The 27,766-nt window shown below is 40.6% G+C and overlaps 6 protein-coding genes across 13 annotated transcripts; 1 reads left to right on the forward strand and 5 right to left on the reverse strand.

Moving 5' to 3' along the window:
- On the reverse strand, positions 1 to 11,030 carry dgcr2 (DiGeorge syndrome critical region gene 2). 2 transcript variants are annotated; one of them, XM_028417757.1, is made up of 11 exons: positions 10,607 to 11,030; positions 6,721 to 6,753; positions 5,700 to 5,822; positions 4,210 to 4,296; positions 3,893 to 4,103; positions 3,535 to 3,611; positions 3,265 to 3,447; positions 2,975 to 3,178; positions 2,708 to 2,860; positions 2,314 to 2,550; positions 1 to 2,222 (listed from the first exon to the last, which is right to left on the reverse strand). In XM_028417757.1, the coding sequence occupies exons 1-11, from the start codon at positions 10,686 to 10,688 to the stop codon at positions 1,993 to 1,995; spliced, it is 1,620 nt and encodes a 539-aa protein (XP_028273558.1). In that variant the 5' UTR covers positions 10,689 to 11,030; the 3' UTR covers positions 1 to 1,992. The 2 variants fall into 2 exon arrangements, with proteins under 2 accessions (XP_028273558.1, XP_028273559.1); XM_028417758.1 differs by lacking the exon at positions 6,721 to 6,753 and having other exon boundaries at positions 10,607 to 11,029.
- Positions 11,031 to 12,692: 1,662 nt separating this feature from the next.
- ess2 (ess-2 spliceosome associated protein) lies at positions 12,693 to 16,104 on the reverse strand. Its single transcript, XM_028417759.1, has 11 exons — positions 15,996 to 16,104; positions 15,700 to 15,905; positions 14,841 to 15,009; positions 14,615 to 14,698; positions 14,356 to 14,525; positions 14,042 to 14,159; positions 13,814 to 13,947; positions 13,578 to 13,680; positions 13,355 to 13,464; positions 13,158 to 13,273; positions 12,693 to 13,009 (listed from the first exon to the last, which is right to left on the reverse strand). Exons 1-11 carry the CDS (start codon positions 16,036 to 16,038, stop codon positions 12,730 to 12,732), a joined length of 1,533 nt encoding a protein of 510 aa, XP_028273560.1. The 5' UTR covers positions 16,039 to 16,104; the 3' UTR covers positions 12,693 to 12,729.
- Positions 16,105 to 17,077: 973 nt separating this feature from the next.
- On the reverse strand, positions 17,078 to 18,092 carry LOC114443445 (homeobox protein goosecoid-2). The gene is made up of 3 exons (XM_028417475.1): positions 17,706 to 18,092; positions 17,402 to 17,637; positions 17,078 to 17,159 (listed from the first exon to the last, which is right to left on the reverse strand). The coding sequence occupies exons 1-3, from the start codon at positions 17,935 to 17,937 to the stop codon at positions 17,082 to 17,084; spliced, it is 546 nt and encodes a 181-aa protein (XP_028273276.1). The 5' UTR covers positions 17,938 to 18,092; the 3' UTR covers positions 17,078 to 17,081.
- LOC114443442 (uncharacterized) lies at positions 17,525 to 22,994 on the forward strand. 3 transcript variants are annotated; one of them, XM_028417468.1, is made up of 2 exons: positions 17,525 to 17,662; positions 21,548 to 22,994. In XM_028417468.1, exon 2 carries the CDS (start codon positions 21,577 to 21,579, stop codon positions 22,252 to 22,254), a length of 678 nt encoding a protein of 225 aa, XP_028273269.1. In that variant the 5' UTR covers positions 17,525 to 17,662; positions 21,548 to 21,576; the 3' UTR covers positions 22,255 to 22,994. The 3 variants fall into 3 exon arrangements, with proteins under 3 accessions (XP_028273269.1, XP_028273270.1, XP_028273268.1); XM_028417469.1 differs by having other exon boundaries at positions 17,662 to 17,775; XM_028417467.1 differs by lacking the exon at positions 17,525 to 17,662 and adding an exon at positions 19,739 to 20,396.
- rnf185 (ring finger protein 185) lies at positions 22,425 to 25,568 on the reverse strand. Of its 4 annotated transcripts, none has more exons than XM_028417473.1 (7): positions 25,461 to 25,568; positions 24,953 to 25,241; positions 24,507 to 24,525; positions 24,278 to 24,390; positions 24,043 to 24,097; positions 23,593 to 23,710; positions 22,425 to 23,502 (listed from the first exon to the last, which is right to left on the reverse strand). In XM_028417473.1, the coding sequence occupies exons 2-7, from the start codon at positions 25,129 to 25,131 to the stop codon at positions 23,408 to 23,410; spliced, it is 579 nt and encodes a 192-aa protein (XP_028273274.1). In that variant the 5' UTR covers positions 25,132 to 25,241; positions 25,461 to 25,568; the 3' UTR covers positions 22,425 to 23,407. The 4 variants fall into 4 exon arrangements, with proteins under 4 accessions (XP_028273274.1, XP_028273271.1, XP_028273273.1 ...); XM_028417470.1 differs by having other exon boundaries at positions 22,425 to 23,505; XM_028417472.1 differs by having other exon boundaries at positions 22,425 to 23,505; positions 25,495 to 25,551.
- A 409-nt stretch (positions 25,569 to 25,977) lies between these two features.
- Positions 25,978 to 27,612, reverse strand: LOC114443441 (chemokine-like receptor 1). 2 transcript variants are annotated; one of them, XM_028417465.1, is made up of 3 exons: positions 27,588 to 27,605; positions 27,402 to 27,496; positions 25,981 to 27,286 (listed from the first exon to the last, which is right to left on the reverse strand). In XM_028417465.1, exon 3 carries the CDS (start codon positions 27,277 to 27,279, stop codon positions 26,242 to 26,244), a length of 1,038 nt encoding a protein of 345 aa, XP_028273266.1. In that variant the 5' UTR covers positions 27,280 to 27,286; positions 27,402 to 27,496; positions 27,588 to 27,605; the 3' UTR covers positions 25,981 to 26,241. The 2 variants fall into 2 exon arrangements, with proteins under 2 accessions (XP_028273267.1, XP_028273266.1); XM_028417466.1 differs by having other exon boundaries at positions 25,978 to 27,308; positions 27,402 to 27,612.
- Positions 27,613 to 27,766: the final 154 nt, after the last annotated feature.

Consider the following 27,766-nt stretch of genomic DNA (forward strand, 5'->3'; position numbering starts at 1 on the left):
TCGTCCTTCATGGTGCAATTTATTTGGCATTTGATTAGATGTACATCTACCTCAGAAAAACACAAGCTCCCCTGCAAATGAAGCATTTTTTTTAACATTTAAAAGGCTTATCAAATAAAGGACAATGAAATGTAGCATTAGTTGTTTTACACGTAAAGTATTTGAAACCCAGAAAAGAAATTATTGTTTCGCACACCACCATAGTCTAGCACAGAAACTACAGTGTAAATAAAGCCATTTGGGTCATGGGAAAGGTTCTCAGTGCATACTGAGATATAAAACTATATGCACGAGCCTTTGAGCCTACTGTACAGGACACACTGTTGAGCTGAAACCGTTTCCATCAAAAGAAAAATCTCTCAGCATGCCAAAAGATAAAACATGCACCGCAGGTCCGGAAAGCATATTTAAAAAATAAAACCAAACAAACAAGATGAAAAAAAAATCCAAAGAGGTACACCACCTCCTAAAAACACATGCACACTTTTTAACTCTTTGTCCATATTTCATGAGATTCTGTTTGCTGGATAATCCACTGTGGATTGTCAATGCCAAAAAAAAAACATACAAATCATACAGTACATTCAAACATGAGATACACAGATGTGCAGTCACACTTTTACAGCTGTTTTTTTCTTTTTCTTCTTTTTTTTTGAGGCAGATCATAAGCAGTTGGGATGCTGGTGGCTGTGGGTCAACTCAGATCAGGTCCAGACAATCTAACTCCATCAGGCTTTACAAAAACCGATCCATGAGTGAATCGAACGATTGTCATCATACCAAAGGGTCGATCTTTTCAGGTCAATCCAACTGAGGAAAAAAAAAAGAATACACCCATCAACATCAAAAAGTTAAAAAGATCCACACATAGGTGTGGCCAGGCTAAAAAAAAAAAAAAAAAAACTCATCATGGAGGGGCAGCGTCCAAATGTGACAACTGATCAGTTCTTTTCCAAACTATTGAAAAAAGGGATTGAAGCAGCTCATTATGCAAATACAAAACAATCCTGCAAAGAGTTAATGAAAACGCCACAATGCATGATTATGAAACCCAATTCTTTCCAAATATAAATAATGGGACCATCCATAATCCAACACATATACACTCTAAGTTGTCTTCGCTTTGTTGATCAAGAGGGAAATCTGCCTATGTCTACAACCTGCAGTTATAAATTACTATCAAAAAGAACACAATACCAAACTCATATTCATCAGTATCACAACATTCTTTGATAATAATGCCTTGCGTCAGCATTGCCTGATAAAAACCCCTTCAGCGGTAAACTAACTGTACCTTCTTGCAAGGTTAGCATCTTAACTACAAAACATTTTTAGCTGCAAACATGTGCTATAAACCTGGAAGACAGCATCATGGATCAGACCAAGAACGGTGAGGACATAGAAAATTCTTATGAGCGGGCAAACATCGAGCTCCCAGACGTGCTATGAAGAGATACGGTGGATAAGAATGTTACTATAGCTTGGAGACCGACAGAGAGTCCATTTGAAAACAACAAACAAAACAAAAAAAATGCAGGAAAAACATCAGCTGGCTTCCGTTGTGTGCTAGACTGACACACAAAAGTATTACAGCTTTGACGGGCACAGACCTGAGGGGGTATTTACACCAGGGCTTCTCGACCGCTCAGGCTAATTCTGTTTCAAAAGCTTTGCTCAGTCAGCGCTAAAAGTAAAAGTGCAGTCTTTTTTCCTCTCTGTACAAAAACAGTCCTCAGATGCCAGTGTCTTAAAAAAACAACACTTGGAAGGGCAGCTGCAACAGCGTCGTAGACGGGCAGAATCCTCCCGTCGCTGTGACACCTCAAAAAAACATGAGCTGCTCCCCCTTCTGATATGTCTGTACAAACTTAAACTCTCATCTCTGCAGTCGGCATTTCTGACAGTCTGCTGCGTCCGCTTCTAATACAGAACACACTTTCCTAAAACAGCGGGTAATATCCGGGTGATGCTCCCTGCTGTCCACCCACAGTCCTATACCACAGTGCTGAGGGAGGTGCAGTCTGTAGGCATGGGAGTGGGGGCGTGGCCATCTGTTGGTGTGTCAGGCCCCACCAGAAGGGTGCTGCTATCTATGGAGTCCTCCCTCTCCTGAGAGGTTGGTGCTGAGTCTGGCACAGGACCAGAGGCGTGGGGAATATCGGCCTGGAGCCTGTCTCCCATGGCGTTGATCTGGCTCGGCACCATGGAAACCCCACGGTGTCCTGACAGCAACAACAAAGAGAAGAGAGGAAGAGCTTAACACTCAGTACATGATGGGATCCTTAGACAACAAGACAAAGGATGTGCGCCTACCGAGGTCCACGTAGAGGAGGCTGTCTGGGTTGATGGAGGCTTCGTATGGAGGAGGGGGGTCGTCTGGGTGCTGGATGTCAGGGTATTTGTAGGCTGCATATGGTGGAGGAGGCTCTTGGAAATGAAAAGCACCTCCTTCTCCATCATCAGACAGATGCAGAGGAGTAAGACCAGTGCCAAAAGCATCCGGGACATAGTCAAAGCCTGGAACTCGTCTTCCAAGGTTAAAGTGATGCACTGAGGAAATAAAAACAGTCAGACTTGTATGGAAAGACAGCATGAAGGAGGAGCAAAGTGGAAGACTCACACCTCCTGAAATTAACAGAACTTATTTACTGCAATTCATTTATCTAAAGCTAAAATCAAGATTGCACAGTGAATGTGGAATGCTCACAGTTTCCTCCAATCAGTGTTTCAATGCGTTCTCGTCTTCTCTGACGTAGTCTGTGCACCATGAAGAGCAGTAGAGAGAGGATGAGGAAGGACGAGATGCAGCTGACAATCAGTCTCATCCCGCTGGCCATCGAGTCAAACAGACTGTTTCCACCTAAAAGAGGGGGAAAAAAATCACAAAATAAAAATTCCTTCATTCCTGAAGTGACAAATTGATTTTTCTGAAACACTGTCCCTCATAACAAAATTTGTCAGGACCCTGCAGTACCTGGATCCAGGCAGGTGAACTTGCAGCACTCCTTTGGATCCTTGCGGAAATGCTGGCAGCCCTGTGGCCGCTCACACAGTGCGGCCACACACATCTCGGGCTCGCCGTCATGACAGGTGCAGCTCAAACACGGGTCGTCTCCTTTTGGGGTGAAGTAGTAGCCCTCATTTACAACATTGTCTTTTATGTCGACACATGTTTGCCCTGTGAGAGAAATCAATGTGTTTTAGTCCCAGAATCATGTGACTCCAACAGTCATGACCTTTCTTATGGCACAAATGAGCACATACTCCTCTTGCACAGAAATGGGAACTTCTTGTAGCAGTTCTCAGCGTGCCAGCTGTGCAGGCCGCGCTCATTCATGTTTTTGAACTGAAAGCGCTGCAGCTGTGCACAGAAGACATTGTCCTGGGTGGGAGAAGCCTCTCCAAAGTTTGTCAGCCCCTCTGGTGGCAAAAACACCTGCATCGCTCCTGTTGAGAAACACACTTTTACACTTTAGCACACTCATATGACACCACAGAAACAATGAGTCTATTTGTTGTTAAAATCTTGAGCACCTTTGTATGCTACTTCCCAGCGACCCTCCAAGGAGTGGTTCTGGTTGGTAATCACATACTGATAGCCCACCCAAAACCTGAAAGAGTTTCAAAGCACAAATTACTACAATGTTTACTTTTACAGAGTGAATGCAGTAACTAATATTGACCACTAGATGGCCTGCTACCAGTGAGCATCTGTCTGTCTGTGTAGTAGATTAAATTCTTAGAACTAAAAAAAGGTCAACAAGTACAGAGCATGGGTTTAATGACTTGCAAAAGTACACTAAAAAAGCTTTTTATGTCTACAGGCTGAACTGAAACATGACAGCAAACAGTTTCTGTGTAATTAAAGGATAAATAAAAAGCAATAACTCACTTGCACTGGTCTCTGCGCTCACACACTTTGTCATCAAAGTCCACCTCGATCTTTAGTATGAACTGCAGTTCCTCATTGGTCACAAATGTAGCCAATGAGCCGTTGACTTTCTGACATGTATCAACAGCCTGCCAGTAGTTCTCATTCCTCAGGTATACCTTGTAGCAGCTGGCTGTCTTCTCATAGTGGTGCCACCCACTGGGACATTTCTCTGTGGATAGGAGAGAATATTGCGGATGTAGCTGGGGTGCACAAAGATGCAACAATGTTATGATGGGACTAAAATAAACCTGCTGAGAGTGAAGTGAGGGGCTTACTGTTGAAGCGCACAGGCTGGGCCACACCAATGACATCTTCTACCTGGTCATATCCATTACCAAAACGAAACCTCTCCTCCTTTATAGCTGCGAAAAAAAGAAAAGAAAAAAAAGAAATGAAGGTCGATGAGGGTGCAAAACAAAACGGAAGGTGACACAAATTTGAGGAAATTAAAAGGGGAACTGACCCTTGCAGAATGTGCAGACATTTAGAGAGATTAAAATCTAAACTCAGGAAAACAAACCTGCATTGTCTACATACAACACAACCTAGCCCCACTTAAATGTCATGATGGATCTGTTTAAATACTTTATTAATCCCAGGGGGATTGCTTATGCAAGTGAATGGAAACGTGTAATATTTAAAAACAAGGAACATCTTTGACTGGCCAACATGGCCTTAAGGTTAAAGCTGCTTAATATTGGTTTGTAATGCACATGCACCGAAATGTGTTTTTGCTTGTATGGACAGGGGCTTTAACAGTAATTTAACAATAATATCTGTCACTTGACTCCATGTGAAAGTATAACTGTTGACAAGAGAAGGAAAGGCAGGAATAACAGGTTATAAAACACAACAACAGTGAAAAAGAAACTAACAAATTACACTACAAACTCTATCAAAAACATAATTAGAGCAATAGTATATTATAGATTTATTTAGAGGATTTATTTGTAGTACATTTCACAACTTTGTTTGCTAACCCCAATAGGAAATAGTTTTCTGGATCCAGCCTGGCCAGGAAGTTTCTTCTTTAGCAGTCAGTGGTTCTGACTGTAATAAAAATGCGGCTTTACTCATGAATGAATCGACTCCAGTGTGAAACCTCTATCGGTACACAGTGTTGTTGGCAGGCCCCAAAGCATGCACAGCTACTGCTGTATGGAGGTCACATGCTGTACTCAATCCTTTCAATAATTCCCATTATGCGGTCAGAGATCTAGGGATAAGGGTTTTTCTGGATTTAAGGGGAAAACAATAGGATTTTGGTCAAAGGCTTAACACTGTAACATCTATGCAGTGCTGAAGAGATCAACTAACAGTAAACAAAAACACAGACATAGACACATGTGCAGCCACTCAGAATATAACTATGCCTCCCTCTGCCATCTGACGCCATCCGTACAGAGCTGCCAGTCCTGTATTTGGATTCATTGTGGGTGGACTAGGAGGATTTTCTGTACCTGCAGATTTAAATCTATGTCTGAGCTGTTTGGTAAAAGCCAGTCAGCTGGATTGAACTGCTATTGTGTTAAACACACACCACAAGGATGACGTAGTCGCTCTGGTGGTGTGTTTAACTGAAATGTCTCTGGCTTCATTGGATCCTACGACATCTTTAAGGTGCATTCACACCTGTATTGAGAGTCGCTGGACTGTGACTCGATAGGTGAGAATATTCTGGGTTCTTTTCTTTCATGAAATCAATTGTGTTATGAGCCTTAGGTAACAGAGAGGCTGTAAAAGAGCATGAGTGAGCTATACTCACGGGGACAGTCCATCTCATCACTCTTGTCCTCACATGCTGTCCAGCCGTCACACTGCCAGGACATTGGGATACATTGCATCTTCCCACTGCGGCAGGCAAACTGCCCAGGGCTGCAGCGTTGCTCTGAAATGCAACAAGAGAGCTCATGTGGTCAAACATGCAGCATGTGACTAAGGATCTTTCCAAAAACAAGAGAAAACCATTTCTAGTCCGGCGCAGAACAAAATGAAGCTGTGAGAGCTTTCAAGGCAGTTAATAAAACAAGATGTTAGATGATGATGAGGTGAAAATTTATGGCATGAAACACACAGACTGAATGTCGCTACTACCCCTGATAGCAACCAGGAGCAAATACGGTGAATTCAGAGTCAATACTGCCAGCACTACCACTGCACCCTGTGGAATGAACCGAGTCAGCAGCTACTGGACACTAAAGTGTGTACAAATATGTCTAACTACATCCTTCCTGATATCCGCTCAGCTCATTTACTAAGGCAGCAAAGACAGACACAAGCCACAGCAGCTGGTGGGTGAATATGTTTGGATTTGTTCAGAAATGTAAACATTTTCCTGTTAGACTTATTCCAGGCTGCTGCTTTCTCTGTGTTGCTGGATGTTGACACACTCTGTTGCTAATCATTGCACCGTGCATCATATCCAAAAGGATTAAACAACAAAAGATCAAACAATGATGCATTCAAAGAATATTTATTCAACATATTCAGATAATAGTTGAGGTCATCCTTGAACCTACAGCAGGTTGATTTTTATTGTCAAAAGACTTTTTCTCAATCTATCTAAGTATTCTTAACAGTCTGTGCTGCAGGTCTCCAGGCCATATTTTAAACACACATGAAACAACAGGTGTATCAGCAAACTCAATGCTACTGATCAGGGGAGAAGAAAGTCGATGGATCTGTTATCGTCTTGTTTTAGGGAATAACCTTTGATACAAAGGTCTTCTTGACGACTGCTAATCTAAATAAAAGTAACTACACTAGAAGACAAACTGCTTGCTTACCTGACAATAATCTTGCCAGAGCTAGCCGTGGACCTGAAACAAATAAAAACAATGGTGTGACTATCCTGTCTTTTAGAAATAAATTAAACTTGAGAAACTGATCAGAGCTAGTGTTTTATCCTGCTGTCTAAAAAAATCTATTATACAGCAAACTCAGAGGGGGATCAATGACAGATGTCAATGATCCCCCACTAGCAATGGTACATGAGACCATCTGTCTGTTGGTTTACAGGTGGTTGTTGTCGGAACACCCACACACCTGACAAATAAGGCAACACTATTTTTACTTGGGGAAAAAAAGCTCTGGGCTATTTAAAGGCTGTCGTTTCATCTGTATAACAACCATGTTAGGTGACCTTATAACCCACAGACTTCAGGCTAGAATGACACCCACCAAGCAAGGCCAAACTTTAAAGATCCCTAGAAACTAATTGTGAAATACTGGGTAGAAAAAGCGACCCTGCAAGGTTAACTAGCTCACACTGCCAAAAGGTGTTTTAAGAGCTCTCTAACACAGCGGACGTCACCTCGTCTTAGTGAAGGCTAAGTGGATTGAGACGCATTATAGATCTGTCTCAGCCTTCTGGGACTGACCGTATAACTATCAAGGCTGAATGTGTGTCAAAATGATGGATAACGTTAGCGACTGTGTCTCCAAAATACATATGAAAGGGCTATTAATAATCAATGTAGATACTTACTGAGAGCTGTTTGACTAACCCATCTTGGGTCATGTGAGATAATCTCTAAGACACTTGATGCCAAGACAAAGAAGCAAACAACCAAAACCCAGCTGAAAATATATTACACTTCTGCTGAATGCAAGCTTTCTGATGCATTCACACATTTGTGACTACATCCATTCATGATTTATATATATCCAGAAGAATAAATAAGTTATTAGATACATACTAAAGACACAGCTGGAGCATGCTGGGATTAAACATGCTACTTGTAACAGCCTTATGTTAAAGTGCATCACTTTTATTACTATCTGAATTAACAGGAAGTACTTAACAGTCCTATAAAAAGTGCATCTTTCTCTGCCTGTTTGGTCAGATGTCCTTTGAGAGAGCTTTTTTTTGGCATGCAATTGATAAAGCAGTTGATGTTTTGTTTTGAAGAAGCCCACTGATGGCTTTTAATTAACCACAACGGGCCTGACACAAGGTAATGCTTGACACAAATGCCACACACTGCATCTTGACAAATTACAATTGTAAGGCTGGGACTTTATTCCCCTGCAGAGGTGCACACAAACCATCATGGACTGGATTCATAGTTGGTCCTATTATACTGGCCTGTTTGGGGGAGGTGTTGCACATGTCCCCTTATGGTCTAGGAAATTGCCCTTTATGGTTTATAGCTCATGCAATTCTCTTTATGTTCTCATAAAAATGAATTATATAGATGTGGATAAAGAGGAATCCCCTTCAAATTCAGTTTCCGATCTGCTTTCTGAGTATTAAGTATTCATCCAGCTGAGCTTCTCACACAAGCTTTGATGATAGTCAATCCTTCAATGCTGCTCTCACATCCAGAAAATACATCACTGCCCTAATGCATCTGTCATAACATGACAATAAGGACAGGGCCAGTCTTTATTTAGCAAAGGCCAAGCAAGGTAAAATTCTCTTACTGAGGCTACTTTTTTGACAAGCTTTGAATTTTTTGTGATGAGTGCATGTCTAGAAATGAGTCAACATTGGCTACCCTTAGTAAAGTGAGCCTCTGCACAGCATCTCTTATATAACCAACAGGAGAATACAATAACGACAAAGGGATGCCCTGACTCTGTCCCACAGAGGTACAATGGCACTGCAAACTAGCCCTGTGCACAGTCTGCATCATCTGAAGTCCACATTCACAGTGTTGTCAAAGGATACTGTTCCAAAAAAAATTTAAATTATCTTTAAAGAATATATACATCTAAATCAGAATGCTGCAGCCTGAAATAATCCATCTAAAAACCTATTACTTATAACAAAAAAACTATCAAAGTGGAAACAATTAGCTTCACATCTGGTTTTAAGAGGATGATTGTTGAGGAATGACACCTACCAAAAGTGTAAAACTGTAATTGACTAGCTGTCTGCAAGATTTGTTGCTCACCCGGCAGACAATGAACAAAGTTCAGCTGACTGGTTGTTCATGTTAATGGCTGTGCAAACTGGAGGGAAGATTTAAGTCTATAAAAGTCAAACAACGCTCTGCTTACTTTTAGCTGTTTGCTACTCTTGGCTATTTTGAGCCTTTTTGCACATTTTAGGTATTTCAATCTTATCCAGGCTGCGAGGGTGTGCAGTTCACCCAGTTTAAGGTCTACAATGCAGTCTCTGTATCACAGGAGTAATTTAAAGCAACCACAGGAGACGCACCTATCGCATGCTAACCACATCTATCATGTGTATTTGGTCATGCCCATTTCCTCCTCTACATATTAAACATATTAGCAACGCTGTATAGTGATATGCATAAGCAGCCTGCAGCTGCAACCTGTGAGGATTTTTATTTTATTTTATTTTTTTCCCACAAGTATTCTGAACGCAGTATGAATGTGCCAAAATATTCCTGGATATTTTCACATGTTAATGTGAATCTAAAAACGTGATGTGGGTATCAAGCTTTGTGAAGCCTGCAGAAAGCACCCTGTGACACAGCCTGTGCAGCTTGTGCAAAATATCATCACTCACACAATGAACTGAGGTTTCAAAACATGCACAAACTAAGTTAAGCCCAGGCACAAAGGATCGGGTGCAGGGTTGAAATGTGCACAGAAAGGACAACCATTACTTTTCATACGTTACAGCAACAAAAAACATTAAGCAAGTCATGAATCTGCTCCTCTGCACCTTTAGTAAATGAAAGAAATATATTCTTTAAGGAACCAAATCTGGACACAAACAACATGAAGCACACACAGTATTTTGTGTGCTCTCTGGGTACGAGGTCACTGCTTTGGATTGAACAAAACGATGTGTTTATCCATGGGCTGGAACTGATAACAGTTTCTCTAGTCCAAGCAATTGTCGGGATCACAAGACCAGGCCTATAAGAAACCACAAGACGATCTGCCCTCTGTGCAGCTTAAAGATTTGCTGTAAAGCTATATAAATACTTGCATTCAAAGCAAAGTAGTTCAGACTTTCAGTTATTACAAATAATTTAACATAATTTCGCAGTTTGGATGATAAAATACTGGCATTTTCCCAGCCTGGGCAGTACTGTGTGCTGGAAGTGGTTATGATTATGATGATTATGGTATTTATTCTGTGCGTTTCCTCATGAAGTGTTTTGCTGGTGCAGCTCAAATCCAACAATACACTGTCTTTGTGATTTATACGTTTCATAAAAATAAAACAAAAGCACCTTTGAACAGTATAAATCACTGTCTAAACTGTTCCAGGTTTAGAGATGCAGGAGTGAATCTGTAATGCATTTCAAATGGAAAGGAGACTAAGAAGTGTAATGAAGGCTAAACTGTTTTCAAAGATTTGCATATAAGACCACCATTGATGATTAGAAAAATAGTTTTATATCTAAATTTTCCCCCCAAAAAATACATGTGTAGGGAAATTATTACATCGAACATCGCGGCTGTGTGGACGGTATAAATCTTTAAATGTTCGCGTAATAATAGCAAACTGCATTTTAAGTTGTGCCACTTTTTTATAAACGAATTAGTGCCGACAATAAAGTGGTCCTCCAAACTGTCCAGCAGTAGCGCTGAAACGGTCTAACAGCCACCGGAGTCCCGGGGTCGTCCTGCAGGCCTCTCCTCCGGACCTGCCGCCTCCTGCTTTACAGCTGTAATCTGTTTCTCTCACTTTCTATTCGAGTCAACGAGAATGTACACACATGAAAAACAACTTGTGTTTTTATTTACCTGTCCGTGGCGGGTCCGTTAACGTGAGGACGAAGAGAAGAGAGAGGAGGACGAAACTGCTGCTGTCAGCCTTCGGCAACATTTATCCTCCATTCATAGTAACTCCTCTATCCAGAAATTTAAAATATATACCGAGGATATGCGCCGCCGCCGCCCTCTCCGAAATTATAGCGTTAAAGTCTGAACACCAGTCGTGCCCATATTTATGCACTTAAAGCTTCACTAGACGAAGGAAAACAGCGTCCACGAAGCATGAAGTCGCAGCGCACAGTGACAGGAATAGTGGTTAATCTGGCCGAGCGGCTAACATTAGCTAACTGGCTCCACCGCTAGCGTCGTCCGTCCTCTCCTGCTGCTCGCTGTGGAGCGGCGCTCATCCAAGATGGCTGCGGCCTCCCATCACAACAATCCCAAACATGCATCACACACACACACACACACAGGCTCTCAGCTGGACGAGCTGCTAGGGGCGGAGTTTAGCAGATTATGCCCTGCGTGCGGCGTACGATAACCAATGTATGTGCGCGCATCCGTTCAGAACAACAATCATACATGTTATCAATGGCTGTGTTTAGCGGGTGGCATCCACACCAGGGCGGCGGTGATGGCAGTTTATCAACACCATAATAAAAATCTGTTCAACATAATTTAAAATAATCTGTAAAAATTAACACTGGCTGCATTGTGTGCCCAACTTCCTCTTTCCTTCTTGGACTTTGTGAGGTCAAAATCCAGGACTATCCACCACACAGAGCCCCAGTCCTTAAGAGCAGCTTCCTGACATGACATACAGCACGGTACATGTGCACATGATTTGTGTTAAGAATCATCTGCAGTAATCTGTGTCACAAGCCATACAACCACAAAGGTTGAGTAACTGTTGCTGTTGTCGTCCTAAAAGTCGAAGGCAATAGGACTAATTCATGTCAGATGTGTGCTTACAGGTGCTTATTGACCTTGAAACCTGCTGATGTATCATAACACGATCTGTCAAAAGTATCAGTTTACATTTTCTGTATTTTGTAGCAGGAGGTAAATGATGTTTTAGCAGTTTGAGTAAGATAACATGTCTTCAGTACAGTCAGTAAGGGAATGAGTGGGGAGCAAAGGGAAGAAAGGACTTAACTCTTAATGTTTCAGACTTCTGAATTAAATCACTAACCTTATGTAACTGCTATTATGGCATCAAACTTAAATTCAAACACCACAGAATCAAAACAAAGTTGGTTTTATTTCCTAGAAGACGTCCTTGCTTTGAAAACACTGACCTATGAGCCATGACTACCATGTGAGGGTGAAGGTGCAACTCTGTCACACATGTTGAACAACCTTATTTGGTTAAAAACAAAAAAAAAAAACAGAACATCTGACCCTCATAACCTTAAATATTTCAGATTACAGTCTGAGGTCATGTTGGGATATTTCTAGCTGAACTATTCATTTAACAGTATGACCAAGTATTTTGAGCTTGCATGTAATTAAGAGTGTAATGTTATTATACACAGTTCTTTTCTGCCACCAGTAGGTGGTATTATAATGTCTACCAGGCAATTTTTTGACTAAAATCCCTCATTTAATTATATACATTTAGAAAATGGTTGCATGACTTTACATGCTGAGCACAGCTCTGCTTGTAAAGAAGCTACAAGGCAAAAAGAAACATTTTCACTGACGCCGAGTGAGCTTTTTGAACTAAGAACTATATTCAAGAACACTCACAAGGTGAGTAATTTCTGTGGTGTACACAAACACTGCAAATGTCATGGTGACATGTATGAGAAACAAGTACAGAACTGTGATTATAAGAGAAATATCTAAGCATGTTCCAGTGACAGTATAAGTTTGCACGCTGAAAGCAGCTTATTATATGTCTGAAATTCTGCACAAACAAAAATAATAATTACACAGAATTTGTATTTCACATGTAACATGAACTCATTTTGAGAGCAATATCATTTAACTGTATAAAACACATTTTTAGAAACTGAGCTGTACATTTTGTTATCCGGTCTTCCATCAAGAACACCTGCTCTTTAGCTTGAGGAAAAAAATATGGGCCTAAATTGTTAAATAAAAAAAAAAAATCTTTTTTTGTACAATTCCTGCAGAAAAATGTCTCTCGCTTAGAAAAAGTCTGAGGCTTTCCGTCTCTTGGGAAGCTGCAGCAGATTGTCTGTTAGTGACGTAAGGTCCTGAGAGCTCGGTGTTTTGGCTTTGTTTGGTGTTGGTGTTCCTGAAGGAGTGGATGGGCCCGTGAAGGGAGACTTGGAGCTGATGACTCTGTGCGAGGGTGACGGGGTGTAACTGGCCCGCAGCGCTTTGTCTGTGTATTTGCTGGATGTCCGATTTACAAGCCTCTGAAGGGCAGGTGTGAGGGCTGGGCTCAGACCTTTAGGTGTAAGACTGCAACACAAAGATTGAGGAGATCCATTAGTGCACTGAAGTAACTTTGTTCTAACTGCACAGATTCTGTGGGAAACTAGTAGTGTAAAACACAACCTGGAACATTAGGTCGAATTTAGTGGAAACATGCAGATAACAGTAATATTACCTTGCTAGGTTTTCTGTGACCTTTCTCAGTGCTTCCTGTTTCTTTGCACGATTTTTAGCAGCAGCCTCGTTAGCCATCTTTAAACCCAGCCTTTCTCGTCTTCCTGGTTCTGGGATCTATTAGAGACAACAGGTATTGTCAGTGATTTCCATCCTATAATAATAATAATATTCAACAACCTAGTAAAGGTTCTGCACCTTAAACGATGGACCATGGTTCCTCTCAACATATGGGGTGTCTGATCCATCCAGACGAAATGGAGTGCTCTCAATCTCACCCCAGGTCATCAGAGGTGACTCAGATACACCTACACAGAGAAAGGAGATTTTAGAAAACGTTTTGGTTTTTTCCTTTTGTCTGCTGAATTTCCAACAACACAAATATAACAATGACAACGTATATTTTATAAGACCCACTTACCAGGTGCAGGGGAAGGAGTTCTTGTATAACCATATCCATTCACTGTTGGGGATTCATGTGGAATCAGCTCTTTCCCATCAGGGCCCACTTTACCCTGTTTGAACTGCACAGAACAACAGAGTACATTAGGTACACGATTCAGAAATTCCACAGTTTAATTGTATATATGGACAAAATTAGGCAACATATACCAGTATTTCTAATAAACAGATATGTGTCAGATTTCTAAAATATACCTGTGCATTGAGAGCTGCAGCCTGTTGAATCTGGCTCTTGTTAAGAGCTTTGCTGAATGGGTCTCCAGAAAACCGAGTGTTCTTGTGAACTACCTCCCTTGGCTTCTTAAAAACAGCATCGTCATCTTTAACACCTAGTTTAAACACAAATGAAAAAATTAACTTATCTAGCAGATTCATTTCTACTTAAGAAAAAAAAATCCAAACATCAAGGTTCGATCTTCCTACCTTCCGGGTAGTACATCAAAGCATTCTTTGCTTTGTACTCCCATGTTTCCAGTCCAGCTTTGACACATTCAAGTGCTGCCTTTTCTATTGATGGTAGGGCAAGGTTCTCCTCATGGCGCTAGAAAAAGATCAGAAAAATGTATGTTTTAAGTATTTTTTTCTTTTAATATAGACTACAGCAGGATTGTTTCATACATTTCTGACTTTCAGATGATCGCTGAAAGTCAGAAATGTAAAAAAAAATACACCGGATATCACAAATTTTATAAGCTACACATGAGATGTGTCTTTAACTTACGATAAAACAGACATACCTCTTTGAACTCAGCCTCAGCCTCATATAACCAGGCGTGCTTAAGTTTCTCCTTGTCTTTTGCCAGATCCATTATCTGCTCAAAAGATGCATTATCCTCACTGGTATTTTTAGCAAGAAAACAGTCCAGACTGGGCAATTTTTTCTCTTCCGTGTCCTCATCCTTTCCCTCTACAAACAGAACATTGATAAAGTTACATTAATGTCAATCATTTTTAAGTCAATCATTGTGGTAAATAAACAGAACTCTTAAATCTTACCTGCATCTAAACCTTTACTGCAATGAGTGGAGGAGGGAGATCCTACATGGCCCACTGGTGTCTCAAAGCTAGCTGGAGTCACATCTTGTAAATGAGAAAAAGGGGGGGAAATTATTACTAAACAACATTATAACATTCATGGGAGTCTGACAAAATATACGATGGATGTCATTCTCATGGAGCAGCATGGAAATGCAATGATCTTTTTTAATCTCATTCTACTCACAAGGTGCTGAAGATTGTGGTGTAGACTTTGCCAAAGATGATCCATATCGGATGGATATTTCCCTCATCCTCCCAAGGTCTCCATTTTCCTCTGCTTCAAGGTAGTCCTTCTGTGCTTGCAATTTTGTAACATCTGGGAAAAAGTCCCTCTGGATGATCTTCTCTAAACTCTGTCAAAGCAGACAGGTGCACGATTAGAGCAAGATAATGTTTATCTGTTTATCTAGGGCATCACCTGACATAACTTGATCATTATCAGTCTTACACCTAAGGCCCCGTTCACACTGGAGAAAGTCATTCCAGCTAGAGTAGGATTGAGCCCAGACAGCCTTTAAGCTGGATGCGTTCAGACCTATTTTCAAATCTGGCTAGCACACAGTTGTGTCCGCACTCAATCCGGCTTCATCCAGCGTGTTTGCTGTTCTCCAAACCACTAGGTGACACCTCTCGAGGGTGGATCTAGCCGGCTTGAAATCAAACTGGATTCAGCCAGATTGGAGGTGTTCACACTCGGAAAAAAACACATCTGGATTGATCTGGATGCGGCCAAATCCTGCTTAAGCCACATTTTTTCATCAGTGTGTGTGAACGGGGCCTAAAAAGATTATCTTATCATTAGCTAGTCCAGCGTCATATCGTTATGTGTTCAGCGTATTAGCCGTATTTCCTGCCCAACTCTCAGCTTCGGGAATAAGTCTTCAAATTACTGCAAAGTGACTATACTATACAATAGTACAAAACGTTCAACGTCAAGAATAATTTTGTTAAGAAAATATATAGCCTTTATCTTCTTGTAACGCTTTTGAGCTAACAACATGGTCATCTCGTCTTGAATTCTGAGAGTAGCAAAAGCCATTTACCTCAACGTACTCCTCTTCATCGAGGACTTTTCTCTTCAACGTTCCCTTCTCATTGTCTTCGGGTTGTTGTCGAAGAGCCACAGTTGTGACCGATGAGGGTACGAGAGTCCCGGCCAAAGATTTCCTCACGCTGGCACTGCCCTCCATTGTGGACCCTGTTAGCTTCTTAGCCTGACAGCTAAAGGCAATCCTCAGACCAGCTACGACTGAATATAAACAGATAAGTCTTCTTTTCTGCTCTATTCCAATTCAGACCGCGTTTAAACACTTTAATATAAAAACAAATACACGCTTACATTCGTCACCAATATACCCCAATAGGCTACTTTTTAGCCACATCGGAACACCACCAGCATACAAACAACGTCTGTACGTACGTCGCAATAGTTACGTCACCGGAAGTTTACTATATTTCAAGATTTCCAGTATAAAAGTTACTAGTTAACCAGTTATACAGTAAAATATTGTACTTGTAAAAAATAAAAATAGTTATATTAATATGTTTAATATGTTTACCTCTGATCAAAGGTATACAACAACAATTAAATTTAAATTAAATTTATATGAAACACTCATACTTTGGGATCTCGACCCTACTGGGGTGTCATCTGCCAAATGTATCTCCTCCTACAAATTTAAAGCTACAGACTCCATTTTAGTCTTGAAACGCTCATTAGATGCTGCTCTATTAAACTTGTATTCAGAATTTCCTAATTCCGAATCGTTTCTGCACATAAGGCTCTCAAAGTTGGAGTGGTTTTTGAGGTCTCCTTTGCTGTTACTATGGCGACAGGCTGACACACAGAGGCATACAAAGCTCTGAATTGCTCTGATTCTCCAGCAATTCAGAGCAATCCTTCAGCTGCAGCAATTAAACTTGCATTTTCTTCAGGAAATGCCCTTTTCTAGTTGTACTTTGTTGCTTGACACCTCTGGAACTCAGTGTTGTTGTTCGAACGCAAAGTGGACGCATGCTGAAATTAGAACACTAAAACAGATACTACAAATACTGACAACCTAATATGCTAATAATATGGTGATTTGCTAATTTACAAATTAAAATAAAATTATTATAAAATTAAAATAAATAATTAATATAATAAATGAAATTCCCCATCACTTTTAAAAGGCTTTTATTTTTACAACCTGTACAACAACGTCCCATTTTACACTTTCGAAAAAACCCTTCATTTCCCAGCATTCACTCCATCATACTCACAAATTCGCTGTACAACTACAGACTATTGTATGATATAACTGATACACACACACACACAAAAGTTTTTGGGTATAAAAAAATTTGTCTGGCTACTAAATTGGATAACAATAATGAGCAAATATATTTGTATTTACACAAACTTCTCACTTTTTTTGTTATATTCTTAGTTTTCTGAGTTCCCCACAACATATGAAAGTCTTTTTTGACGTCTCCACTTTGCTCTTCTGTTTTTAAACCAAACCTGTGTGGCAGAAACAAGGCAATGTTGTCATTTTAATGTTTCACTTGCAATCTGTATTCATAAGTATAATGCACATTGTGAGTTTTATCAATGGCCATACAATATCACACACAGAAATGTAATAAAAATGTATAAATAGCCTAAATCAGAAGTAATCCAGAGTTTTTTCTCTATCATAACAAGCTTCATCTAAGTGAACATATGGTGAGACCTGTGAAAACAGGAATATTATTTGGTCTTACCTCTACTCTTTCTTCTCTTAAGTGAGTGCTCTGTGCTAGCTTCTCTCTTGTATTCACATCTGGATACTGGTTCTGCAGGAACAGCTCTTCTAGTGCATCCAGCTGTTCTTCTGTGAAGATGGTGCGGTGACGTCTGGTTCGCCTCTGCACCTGACTGAGTGACGCCTCCTCTCTGTGAGCATCTCCCAGCCTGCACGGGTCTGAGAGTATTGGTGGAGTCCATCCATACTGACAGCCTACATGCAAGAGATCTGATATGAGGTTAGGAAGCAAAGACATATGCGGGCGGACGGTTTGATCTTACCTTCATGAATGAAATCAGGCTGGAATATGTCTGCACAGTGGGAGCAGTAGCAGCAGCACAGACAGGCGTGGTGAGCAGTCTCTGTCTGGCCTCCAACAGGGCTCACTGTCTTCTCTTTTATTCCACTTGTTCCACATGTCCATTTATCTCCGCTACTGTTTGGGTATTTACTCAGTATGCTGTCAATAGTGAAAGGAAACTTCTGTCTCTCCATCCTGATCAGTCCATTCATTTCAGAGGAGGTTCCAATACCGCAGAAAGCAAAAGGTGATCACACAACACTTTTCGATAGTTCAGCCTCAGTTGCTCGTCTCCTTCTCCTCTCTCTACAGCGTGTCAAGCCCTTATAGTGAAATTGGGAGGCGAAAAAAAATAGTAAAACTATAATCCCCCCTATGGACCAGACACATAAAACGGTTGAAACTTAATTCCTAGCTAATCTGGGCAGTTTTGTGAAGAGGTTAGGGAGGACAGCAGATTCAGTTAATCTTGCCTCATTCCTTTCTCCGAAAGAAATCAGATTTCACTGCATAAAATGAGAAGTGGAGAGCTCCTAAGATCCTTATTGTTGAGGTTTTAGAGAAAAGGGGATTGCTTGGTATTAGAAACCTGGATTTAAAGATGAACGTGTTCTTTTTTTTTTGGTGTGGCCAGAGACTTTGCTGAATTTTAGGATTATAGTTCTTAAATTTATTTCATAATGTCACTTTCCTGTTTAGCTGGATCTTTAAATGATGTTGTGCTAATGGGTCGATTTGTTCAGTTAATTACACAAGCAGCTGCTGAACAGACAACAGAAAGACACACTAATTAGTAATTACCGTAAGTAGTTACAGATGAATGGATGACTAATGTCTCCAGTGTCGCTGATGTGTAGACACTCATTGATTTGTATGCAATCCTCACATGAACACACATGACCAGAGTGAATTCACAATCATGCATCATGTGTCTTATCTGTGTCCTGCAGTCTTTCCTGTCTGACTCTTGTGACAATGTGCACAGCTGAGGTAAAGCTATTACAGGTTAAATTCATCCCCCCTCAACAAATCCTGTGATTTCATACAAGGCAATACACCTTTTTTTCCCCTCAGAGAATTAATGGATTTCCACAATCTGTCTTAAGCTCCCTTTTGAAAACAGATAACAATAAACACCATCCCATCCTTTTCACTTTGGTTTAATAGCATCCAGATTGTTGATGTATAGTTTGCGGAGCATGTGAGATTGCTATCTACAGTTATTGTGGCTCTCAAAAGAGGGAATTGTACTGCAGCCACGGCGGTTCACACAGTTCAGAATTCATTACTGGGGATTAGAATGATAAAGCTTCATTTTGTTGTTGTAAGCAATATTTGGTACAAGAAGTAAAGTGAAGGGAATCATTGCTGGCCCATAAAGTTTTCTGGATTTCTTAAGGGGCTTTGTGGACTGTTGGCTGTCTTCAATAGTGGTACAAACACATATACTTCACAAGACCTGCTGCCATTTACAAAATTCTAATCTGAAGTGATGTAGCCACAACTGTTTGTACTCACAAGAACAAAGGGAAGCAAATGCAGAGGCTGAAAAAATATGACACCATTACTATTCAGAAACACAGTGTGAGAAGAATTAAAACACAAATCAGAACTGTTCAGTCAAGAGATGCAGGACAAATGAGCAGAGAACTACACATGGCATCAGATTATTCATGTGTGGAGAAATGCTCCGTGTCTCTGGTTGCTGCTGGACTGCAGCCCAACACCTCATGGGGAAATCAGAGATCGCAGCAGCTGCGTGACCAGGAAATGTTCCTTTCTGAAACACAGCCGCTAGGTTAGGAGAAACTGTGCAACGTCTGATGGCTGCTGTGGAGCTCCGTCTTTTGTGTTTTTCTCACAACTTTCCCCAAGGGATCTGAAAATGAGCTCAGGGACCTGGTGTTTAGTTTGTCTGGCTTCAATATCACCCTGAAAGCTCAAGCTAAGATAGGGCTGAACTCACAGTGACAGTATGTTTTGTTATTTGTTGGTGAAACCAATGCTGTCAAATTCAGCACATAGTTTTATCGGTCAATTAGATCGTGTTTTCTAAATTAAGCATACTTCTGTCATAATGTTCAGTTGCATGTTAAAGTATGTTGTACTATATTTAAGACTAAACTTAAGCATGCTCTCATGTATTGAGGATATATTTGGAAACATTAAAACAGAGTGATTTTATCTAAAAAAAATAATAAAAAAATAAATAATTTACACATAATTAGTTGCATTGCACCAAAATAACATTATCTTGGGCTGAGACACTTTATATGGGCCTACTTTGTTTTCTTTTAAAACATTTCTTATGCATTAAATGCCAGCTTCTCCATGTATCCAATTATCGGTGCAGTGCAGAGTAGTGCGCCCCCTTGTGACCAAATGACTACAGTGTCCGGTGCTGAACGGTAGAGCGACACGGCGCGGCAGGCAGCCCGCCACTCGCGATAACTCGCGTTGGGGCAGCAGCTGGGCGGAAAAGGCGGGAGAAGACTGCCGCTTCCGCGTCCGCGCAGCACGGAGACACAGCGCTGGGGCAAAATGGACGATAAGTTAATATTGGCTGTGTATAATTACCCAGAGCTGTACAATGTCACTTTACCGAACTACCGCTGCACAGAAAGTCGGGCAAATGCGTGGAGGAACATCAGTATCGCTCTGGGTCTCCCATGTGAGTATTTGTTTTTTTGTTTATCTCAACTTTACTGTCAGTTATTATTTGCTGAGCCGGTGCTGGTGTGAAGCACTAATCATCTTTAGGTGTTTCTGGGATTTGATTTTTAATCCATGCATCTGTTGCATGCGATTTGAAGCTTTAAAGTGCATTATTTTTTTGTGTGCAGGACCAACAGCTCGGTATGTGGATGCAGCGGCGCGCACCGTGCTAGCGGTAGCAGCCGCAGCTCGCTCGCCGTAGGCCGCGTAGCACCGACAGGCACGGTCCGGCTCTGCTGCGCCGCCAGCCGCGTGTCGAACACGGCACGGCGCAGGACGAAGCACGCTCAGCGTCACGGACTTGCTTCTTTTTTTTTTTTTTTTTACCGAGACTCGTGATCTCGTTTCGCTCGTTTACACCGGACATGCATAAAAGTGAAAGCTTCTACAAGTGTCGTGGAAGCGGCGGCGGTGGCGGCGGCGGCAGCGCGGCGACCGAGGCCCCCAGCCTGTAATACAGCCAGGTGCATGGAGCCAGGAACAGGCTGCGATAAAATGAACTAGTCATGACCTCCAGATATGACATAGAAAGATGATCAATACATTTGGTCACAGTCAATTACTTTGATACGTGTTTGTACTTTATGAAAACTTACAATTAAGGTCCTATTTTAATGTACCAGGATGCATACATAATCCATATATATAGTCATTCAGGCATCTTTATACAATAATACAACTTAAAACAGATGTTCCAAAATCCTTTTACTAAGCTTTCAGTGGTTTCAGCTGTTTGGTTTGGAATAACTTTTATTATTATTTGATCAATCATTTGATTAGATAATGAAGAACATTTTTTTTAAGGAAAACAAATCAAAACATTGTTTTTTTGTGTAGCTTTTTTTTAAATTTACATGTTTTATAGTTTAACTATTCAAGTTAAAAAAAAATGAGTGCATATATACATAGTAGAATAAACTCAGGCTTCAGTCTATGTAGCATGTGGCCAAACAGTGTTTTGGGCCCATCAGTGTAAAACACGATAGGCATGAGCTGATTAGACAAAGTTAAAAGTGACTGTTTAAAGGGCAGCTTGGATGATTTGTGTTAACATTTAGACAACTTTTCCTGTGATTTCCCGCTACTTATATTCTATTTTTTCCCTAGCTGAAGAGTGCAAAAGAAAATGGAAGAACATGAGAGACAGGTACCTGAAGGAGGTGCGATTGGAGATCAAAAGCAAGAAGCAAGGAGAAAACGTACAGAGTCGATGGAAATACAGACAACTTATGAACTTTATAGCACCCTTCACTGGATCGAGAAGTGGAGTAGCAGACATTTGTGGAAACAATGATGAAGACCATGACAATCCTGACAATGAATCTGGTGGTGCAGATGGAGAAACCACTTTGTCTGAGGCAGTCAAGACACCACAGAACAATACCAAAGTCCCAGCACCTACACCTGACCTGAAGTCCCAGGTGGCCTTTGTAACACAGCTGCCCTCAGCATCACAGGACGCACAGATGGCCCAGCTGGCCGCTCTGGCCAAAATGCCGTCAGGCTCACAGATCACACCCACCAGCAATACTGGACGGAAACGGCGGATGATGCAAGAATCACTGTCACCGCCCTCTACTCAAAGTACGCCCTCGCCTACAAAATGGCTGGTCAAAGACAATGGCACCTCATGTAACACCAGGCCGCGGGATGAGGATGAACTCTTTCTGCTGAGCTTTGTTCCTGCTTTGAAGCGACTTGCTCCACAGAAGAGGTGCGAGACAAAAATAAAGATCCAACAGATCATGTATGAAGCAGAGTTCAACATCACACAGCAAGAGGAAAAAAAGGCAGAGCCAGAAACAGCGAACTGAATCTAAATGCACTTCTGTAACCTTTTCCACAAAGCATCTATTTTTCTTTCTACACAAGCGCCTCAGACTGAAGTACTATTCTATTTTTCACGTAGAAAATCTTCTCCTTCTCCATTTTTTGTATTTATAAGATTTACACCTTACTAGAAAAACAGACAAATACTCACAGATTCATTTACATATCTTTACTGTCAATAGAGTGTATCTCACATTTAAAAAATAGTTTCATGTTCACCCAGTCTTCATAATAATCTACAGTATTTTACATTTTAATTACAGTGATACAAGAAACTGAGCAAAATAGATCATTTTAACACCATGTTCATGAATTAGACTTTGAACTGCTTACATGCATAAACATTTCATATAGTCTAAAATAAAGGACATCATTAGACATTATCCTTTAACTGTGTGAACATTTTTAGTATTTTTCTGCTGATAAGAAGTACAATTTCAGGTCAGGAACAACTAAAGGAACACAAACATTCTTTTATGTCAAGGTTAAAAGTCACTCTAGATTTATCATCTCCACTTTAATGGAGTGTCTAAATCCATCCATTAATAATGACCAATGAAAGAAAGTAAAAAGCATCCATGACATGTACCATACATTGCTGCAATGCTACAAATCCTGTCTGTCTTTAACACCCTCAGGTGGATTAAAGTGATACTGAGTGAGTAGTAAAGGAGAGCCTTTAGAATCATCATCATTGTCATTGAGGAGGCATTAGGCATAGAAATAAGAACTGAGTGTGTTTCTTTGCAGCAGCTCTGCATGAAGAATTTTGAGTCATTTGGACATGTCACATCCAGAAAACCTCAGCTACAGATCACAATATTAAACACGGATGTCTCACTAACACACTCTCTCGTCCCAACAAATGTCAGTAACAGTAACAGCCATGCATGAAGATACACTAGGAGAAAGGTCACATATAGCAGCATGGCGTTTGTATGAAACCTCAAGGGCTAATTTTTCAACGTTACATAACTGCAGATATCCTTATTTCTAGCCCTCTCCTGCCACTTTTATTTGTTCGGACAAAAACAAAGAACAATAAATGTTAAAAGGCAGAATTATTAATGAATATATGCCATAATGTCTCAGTCTTAGTCAAATCTTTTGGCATAACACATGTTGTCTTTTGAGTATTTATGCAATCAGCAGCCAAAACATAATCACCAGAGCGACGAATAGGAAGAGTCGAGACAGAAACTGTTCGTCCATGTGCTGTGGTGTCCCTGGAGCTGCTGTTTGGAAAATTATTTAACGTTATTGATTCACACTGATTCTAAAAAAACAGGGAGGTCACAGTGAAGTGTTTAAAACATATATACCTGGAGGAGGTCTTCCGTCATTGATGTTGAAAGCTGTAGCAAAAATACCGAATGGAAAGGCACCAATTCCAAATGACATCTGGAAACCCCCATCTCCAAAACCAAATCCCTGGAAACCCTGTTAAACAAGGTTTAAAAATAATTAATGCAACGCCACTATTTAATATATAGTTTAATACAGTATACAATAAGGAATATGTGACGCAATGCCAAGTGCAATTTGTGGTCATTCTCAAGAGACACTAGGCATCTTAGCTGTTAACATGTAATAGATCCCAGTGGGAAATATCCTTTCGTTAATGAATAAACCACAGGTTTACACTACAGCATCATAGTGTGTAATGGTTTCATCATGAACAGGTGAGGTGGCACTGAGATATTAGAAGGTGCTGATCTGGTACAGAATAACTACATGTTAGCCTTCATCATGCATGTGTCAGTAATACTTACACCACGATTTTCTGGCTCAGGTCTTTGACCTTGTGGTCGAGGCGGTGTTCTTTCTCTGTACAACAACACATATATATCATGAGAAGCTTGAGTTTTATAAAAATGTATATATATTTTTAAAAATCACTGCAAAAAGAGAACACTGACAATCTGACTGAGTACATACTACATGAAGTTCAGAGTTAACCTGACATGTACTACTACACTTGACGAGACTTGTGTAATCAATACCCACCTAGGGTCCTGTTGACCTGTGCTTCCTCGCCCATATAAGGGGATGACTTTGTCCCGGCTGATGCCAGCTTTACACACAGGACAAACTTGTCTATTTGGTCTGGTTTCTAACCACTGCATAAACACAAAAACATGTTAACGTGACATTAACAATGCATCCCGAAGTACACACTGTTTTGGTATATAAATGCACTGAAATTAGGTAGGAAATAAAGCATGGTTTAACTCACCTGGTGCAAACAAGGCCAACTATTTTAAAGGAGATGAAAAAGACATTAGATTAGTTAGTTAAACTCAAACATGATGAGAATGACATTTGTAGGATAGATAAGAGAAAGAAAAAAGATAAAGTTTCCTGGTTTGGGGAAAAACTTGGCTGGGAGGTCAAACTGACCACAAGAATAAATTCAAAGCATTTCTGTTTACATGTTTTACAAGTAAGTATACCCCTATAAACCAATAAGGTGATAGTATTGGCTTCTTAAAACTGACATTTGCCTTTGGTATCTGTGTCAATAAGTTTGGTGTGACCTCAGTTCACCTCGTATTCAATAAACTGCTGAGATTGGCTGAAAAAAACAAAACAATGCGGGGTCTGGACTTTGTGACCTTAATACCGCAAATGAGGAGGCTGCCAATTCAGCAATATAAACATGCATGACAAACAGTAACTTACCAGAAGAGGTGTCCACATAAGCTGATCACAGCATCCTTGGCGGTGTCCAGACATATATTACACTCGAAAGTGCTATCCTGGTTGCCGCTGTCGGCCGCAGTGGAGCTGCTGGATCCGGGACTTGTGCCTTCGTTGGCCGAAGTAGCCCCGGTGGCTGGCGGAGGGGCAGCGGTGGCCATTTGTTATTCCTAGATCCACTAAACGATAGAGTACAGTAGGAATGACTCCGCTGTCACCCGTTAAAATACACCCACATGGAGGTCCGATGGAAGCGACTGTTGATAACAAACTGAAGAAACACAGTGAAAGGTGTGAGATCAAACAAAAATCATTAGCTGTTAGCTAGTTTCATGTAGCAGGGGGCTAGCGAGCGGCGGAAGCCAAAACTCACAGTTTCACTGACTAAGGCAAAGCAACAAATACTTCGGAGGCATCAATACATCGTATCATCTAAAACAGAATTCTATGATAACTAAAATGTTGTGAAGAGTTGAGTAAATATCCTTACAGCTGCTTGCATCACACATCCGCAGCTAACTAACCGGTAGTAGATCCTGCAGGAGGAAAGGGGCGTGGCCATAAACCTTCGACTTCCTGTTTCCCTCAGTATGGTGACGTCGACAAGCGCGTCAGCCAATAAGGCAGGGGAAATTTTTAAGCTTCTGGTAATAGATCTTTAAATGTCATAAAATGACATTTTACTTTGCAAGCTTCTAGTAGTTAAATCCTCCACTGCGTAAATCAACTGACTGTTTCTACTTATAAACTATAAAGTAATTAACTTTCCACTGGCAGCTTCCTCAAGCACTGTGTTCTATTAATCCACTGTATCATCTGAATATTCAGATATTAAAGTATATTCAAGTACAGTGAATTAGAAGAATTTGTTATTAGAAACATACAATGATATAAACATGGCATGAGTGTTTAGTCTTATTTTATACCTTTATCAAGTAATTTTTTTTGTATTTCATTACATTTTTTACAGAATATTGTGAATTATTCATTTTATTCAATTCAATATATTCAATTTATTTGTCTTAAAAGGAGTAATTTGAAGAAAACATAACAGCATACAAACATACAAGTCATTTACACACCAAAACAACCTAAACATTCACTAAACTAAATGTTCGAGTTTGCACATTTCGTAGCTACATATTATCATTGATCCTTTCTTCAACCATGATTTTAAACACACTTGTAACACGTACACATATACACATGTTTTGTACATAGTATAAATATGCAGTAATTTTGTCACCCAAATATACAGTCATGTTCATTCTTTAGCAATTTTTAAGTATCACATCAATTTGGGCAATTTCCATTGACTTTGACTTTGAGTGATTAAGACCCCCTGTGCGGAAGTCCTCTGCCATTGCCTCCTCCATCCTTGACGTCAGTGATCGCTTTAAGGTCCGTTTGAAGTCATTGCCAATGAATATGTAGAGAACTGGGGATATGAAGCTGTTTGCTGCTGCCAGGGTGGCCCCCACTTTCAGCCCACTTCTCAGTACGTCCAGACTGTGGTGCTTCAGGTTCAGCTCCATGAGGACAAAGGTGTGATAAGGGACCCAGCAGATGAAGAATGACAAGATGAGTGCCACCATGACTTTGTATGGCTTTGTTGACCTAATAGTCAAACTTCTCAGCTTCACACCAAGCACCATGCAACAGGATACAATCATTAGGAAAGGGTTCAGGAAGCCACAGATGAATCGACTCAGTACTACTGCCCTGTGTGTGGAATGGTCTGTGTAATCAGTGTAGCACTGAGTGACTGAACCATAGACAGCAGTTTGTCTGAAGATCAGTGACGGCAGTGTTAGGAGTGCAGAAAAGACCCACATTAGGAGGACAACCGCAAATGCTTTAGACACAGTGCGGTGGTTGTGTGCCCACACAGGAAATAAAATCATCAGACAGCGATCAGTGCTTATTAGAATTAAGAGAAACACACTGCTGTACATGTTGAGAAACAGGGCGGAGGAGGTAAGTTTACACAAGATCTGACCAAAAGGCCAATGTGTGGTTATCATGTAGAAAACCTCAAGGGGCAAAAAGGCACAAAACAAAAAGTTTGAAATTGCCAAACTGTTGTACCAGGTGGTGATGACGGTTTTTTTCATTTTCCATCCACAGATCCAAATCACCAAGGAATTTCCTACAAGCCCAATGACGGATATAATGATATTCACTGCCACCAGAACATGAGACAAAGAAGACTGAGGGCTACTGAAATTCAGTACTCCGGCTGTGCTGGTGCTGTTCTCGGTTTCATTGTCTGGTGTGTAATCACTATATTCAATGTAATCCACATCCATGTTTATCCTGAAATATGAAGCACAACCTCCTTTATAAACACAACCATAATTAGCATATAGCAATTTCCTCAAGGAAAAGCTTTTTATATTTGTATATAGAAAAAATATACACAAATACTCACTCTATGTCTTCATGTGAGGCTGTCAGTGTAAAGTTTACTTTCCAAATTCCTTTGCAGTCGAAGGCAACTTCTCACTTCTGTTTCCTGGGCAGTGTCTGTAGGAGTGACGTATGTTTGGTCACAGCTGTGAAAATGAGTGAAAATAATACAAAGCTGTCTACCCCAACACAACTTTTACCTACTCACAAACAAAGGTGAGCCCTTTACTAATTACTGATCGAAGAGTATTTGTAAAAACTCAAAGTAAAAATAAAGTAAAATAAAAGCAGGGGACACTTAAACAACACAAGGTTACTCCAAGTCAATCACACCTCTGTGAAATCAACCTGTCCAATTAAGAAGCAACACTGAGTGTGAATCAATTT

Source organism: Parambassis ranga, chromosome 12 (genome assembly GCF_900634625.1).
Source record: "Parambassis ranga chromosome 12, fParRan2.1, whole genome shotgun sequence".
Taxonomy (NCBI): domain Eukaryota; kingdom Metazoa; phylum Chordata; class Actinopteri; family Ambassidae; genus Parambassis; species Parambassis ranga.

Coding starts and splice junctions, on each gene's coding strand:
- dgcr2 (XM_028417757.1), bottom strand. CDS start 10,688: ATGTTGCCGAAGGCTGACAGCAGCAGTTTCGTCCTCCTCTCTCTTCTC. Junction 2,551..2,707: donor AACACTGATTGGAGGAAACT/GTGAGCATTCCA, acceptor TTATTTCCTCAG/TGCATCACTTTAACCTTGGA. Junction 2,223..2,313: donor CCTCCTCTACGTGGACCTCG/GTAGGCGCACAT, acceptor TGTTGCTGTCAG/GACACCGTGGGGTTTCCATG.
- ess2 (XM_028417759.1), bottom strand. CDS start 16,038: ATGTGGCTAAAAAGTAGCCTATTGGGGTATATTGGTGACGAAT. Junction 15,906..15,995: donor GGGGTATATTGGTGACGAAT/GTAAGCGTGTAT, acceptor GTTTATATTCAG/TCGTAGCTGGTCTGAGGATT. Junction 14,526..14,614: donor CAGTAAAGGTTTAGATGCAG/GTAAGATTTAAG, acceptor TTCTGTTTGTAG/AGGGAAAGGATGAGGACACG.
- LOC114443445 (XM_028417475.1), bottom strand. CDS start 17,937: ATGAATGGACTGATCAGGATGGAGAGACAGAAGTTTCCTTTCACTATT. Junction 17,638..17,705: donor GCCTGATTTCATTCATGAAG/GTAAGATCAAAC, acceptor TCTTGCATGTAG/GCTGTCAGTATGGATGGACT. Junction 17,160..17,401: donor TAAGAGAAGAAAGAGTAGAG/GTAAGACCAAAT, acceptor TCTGCCACACAG/GTTTGGTTTAAAAACAGAAG.
- LOC114443442 (XM_028417467.1), top strand. CDS start 20,267: ATGGACGATAAGTTAATATTGGCTGTGTATAATTACCCAGAGCTGTAC. Junction 20,397..21,547: donor TATCGCTCTGGGTCTCCCAT/GTGAGTATTTGT, acceptor TTTTTTCCCTAG/CTGAAGAGTGCAAAAGAAAA.
- rnf185 (XM_028417470.1), bottom strand. CDS start 25,131: ATGGCCACCGCTGCCCCTCCGCCAGCCACCGGGGCTACTTCGGCCAAC. Junction 24,098..24,277: donor ACAGGTCAACAGGACCCTAG/GTGGGTATTGAT, acceptor GTTGTTGTACAG/AGAAAGAACACCGCCTCGAC. Junction 23,506..23,592: donor TGACGGAAGACCTCCTCCAG/GTATATATGTTT, acceptor TTTTCCAAACAG/CAGCTCCAGGGACACCACAG.
- LOC114443441 (XM_028417466.1), bottom strand. CDS start 27,279: ATGGATGTGGATTACATTGAATATAGTGATTACACACCAGACAATGAA.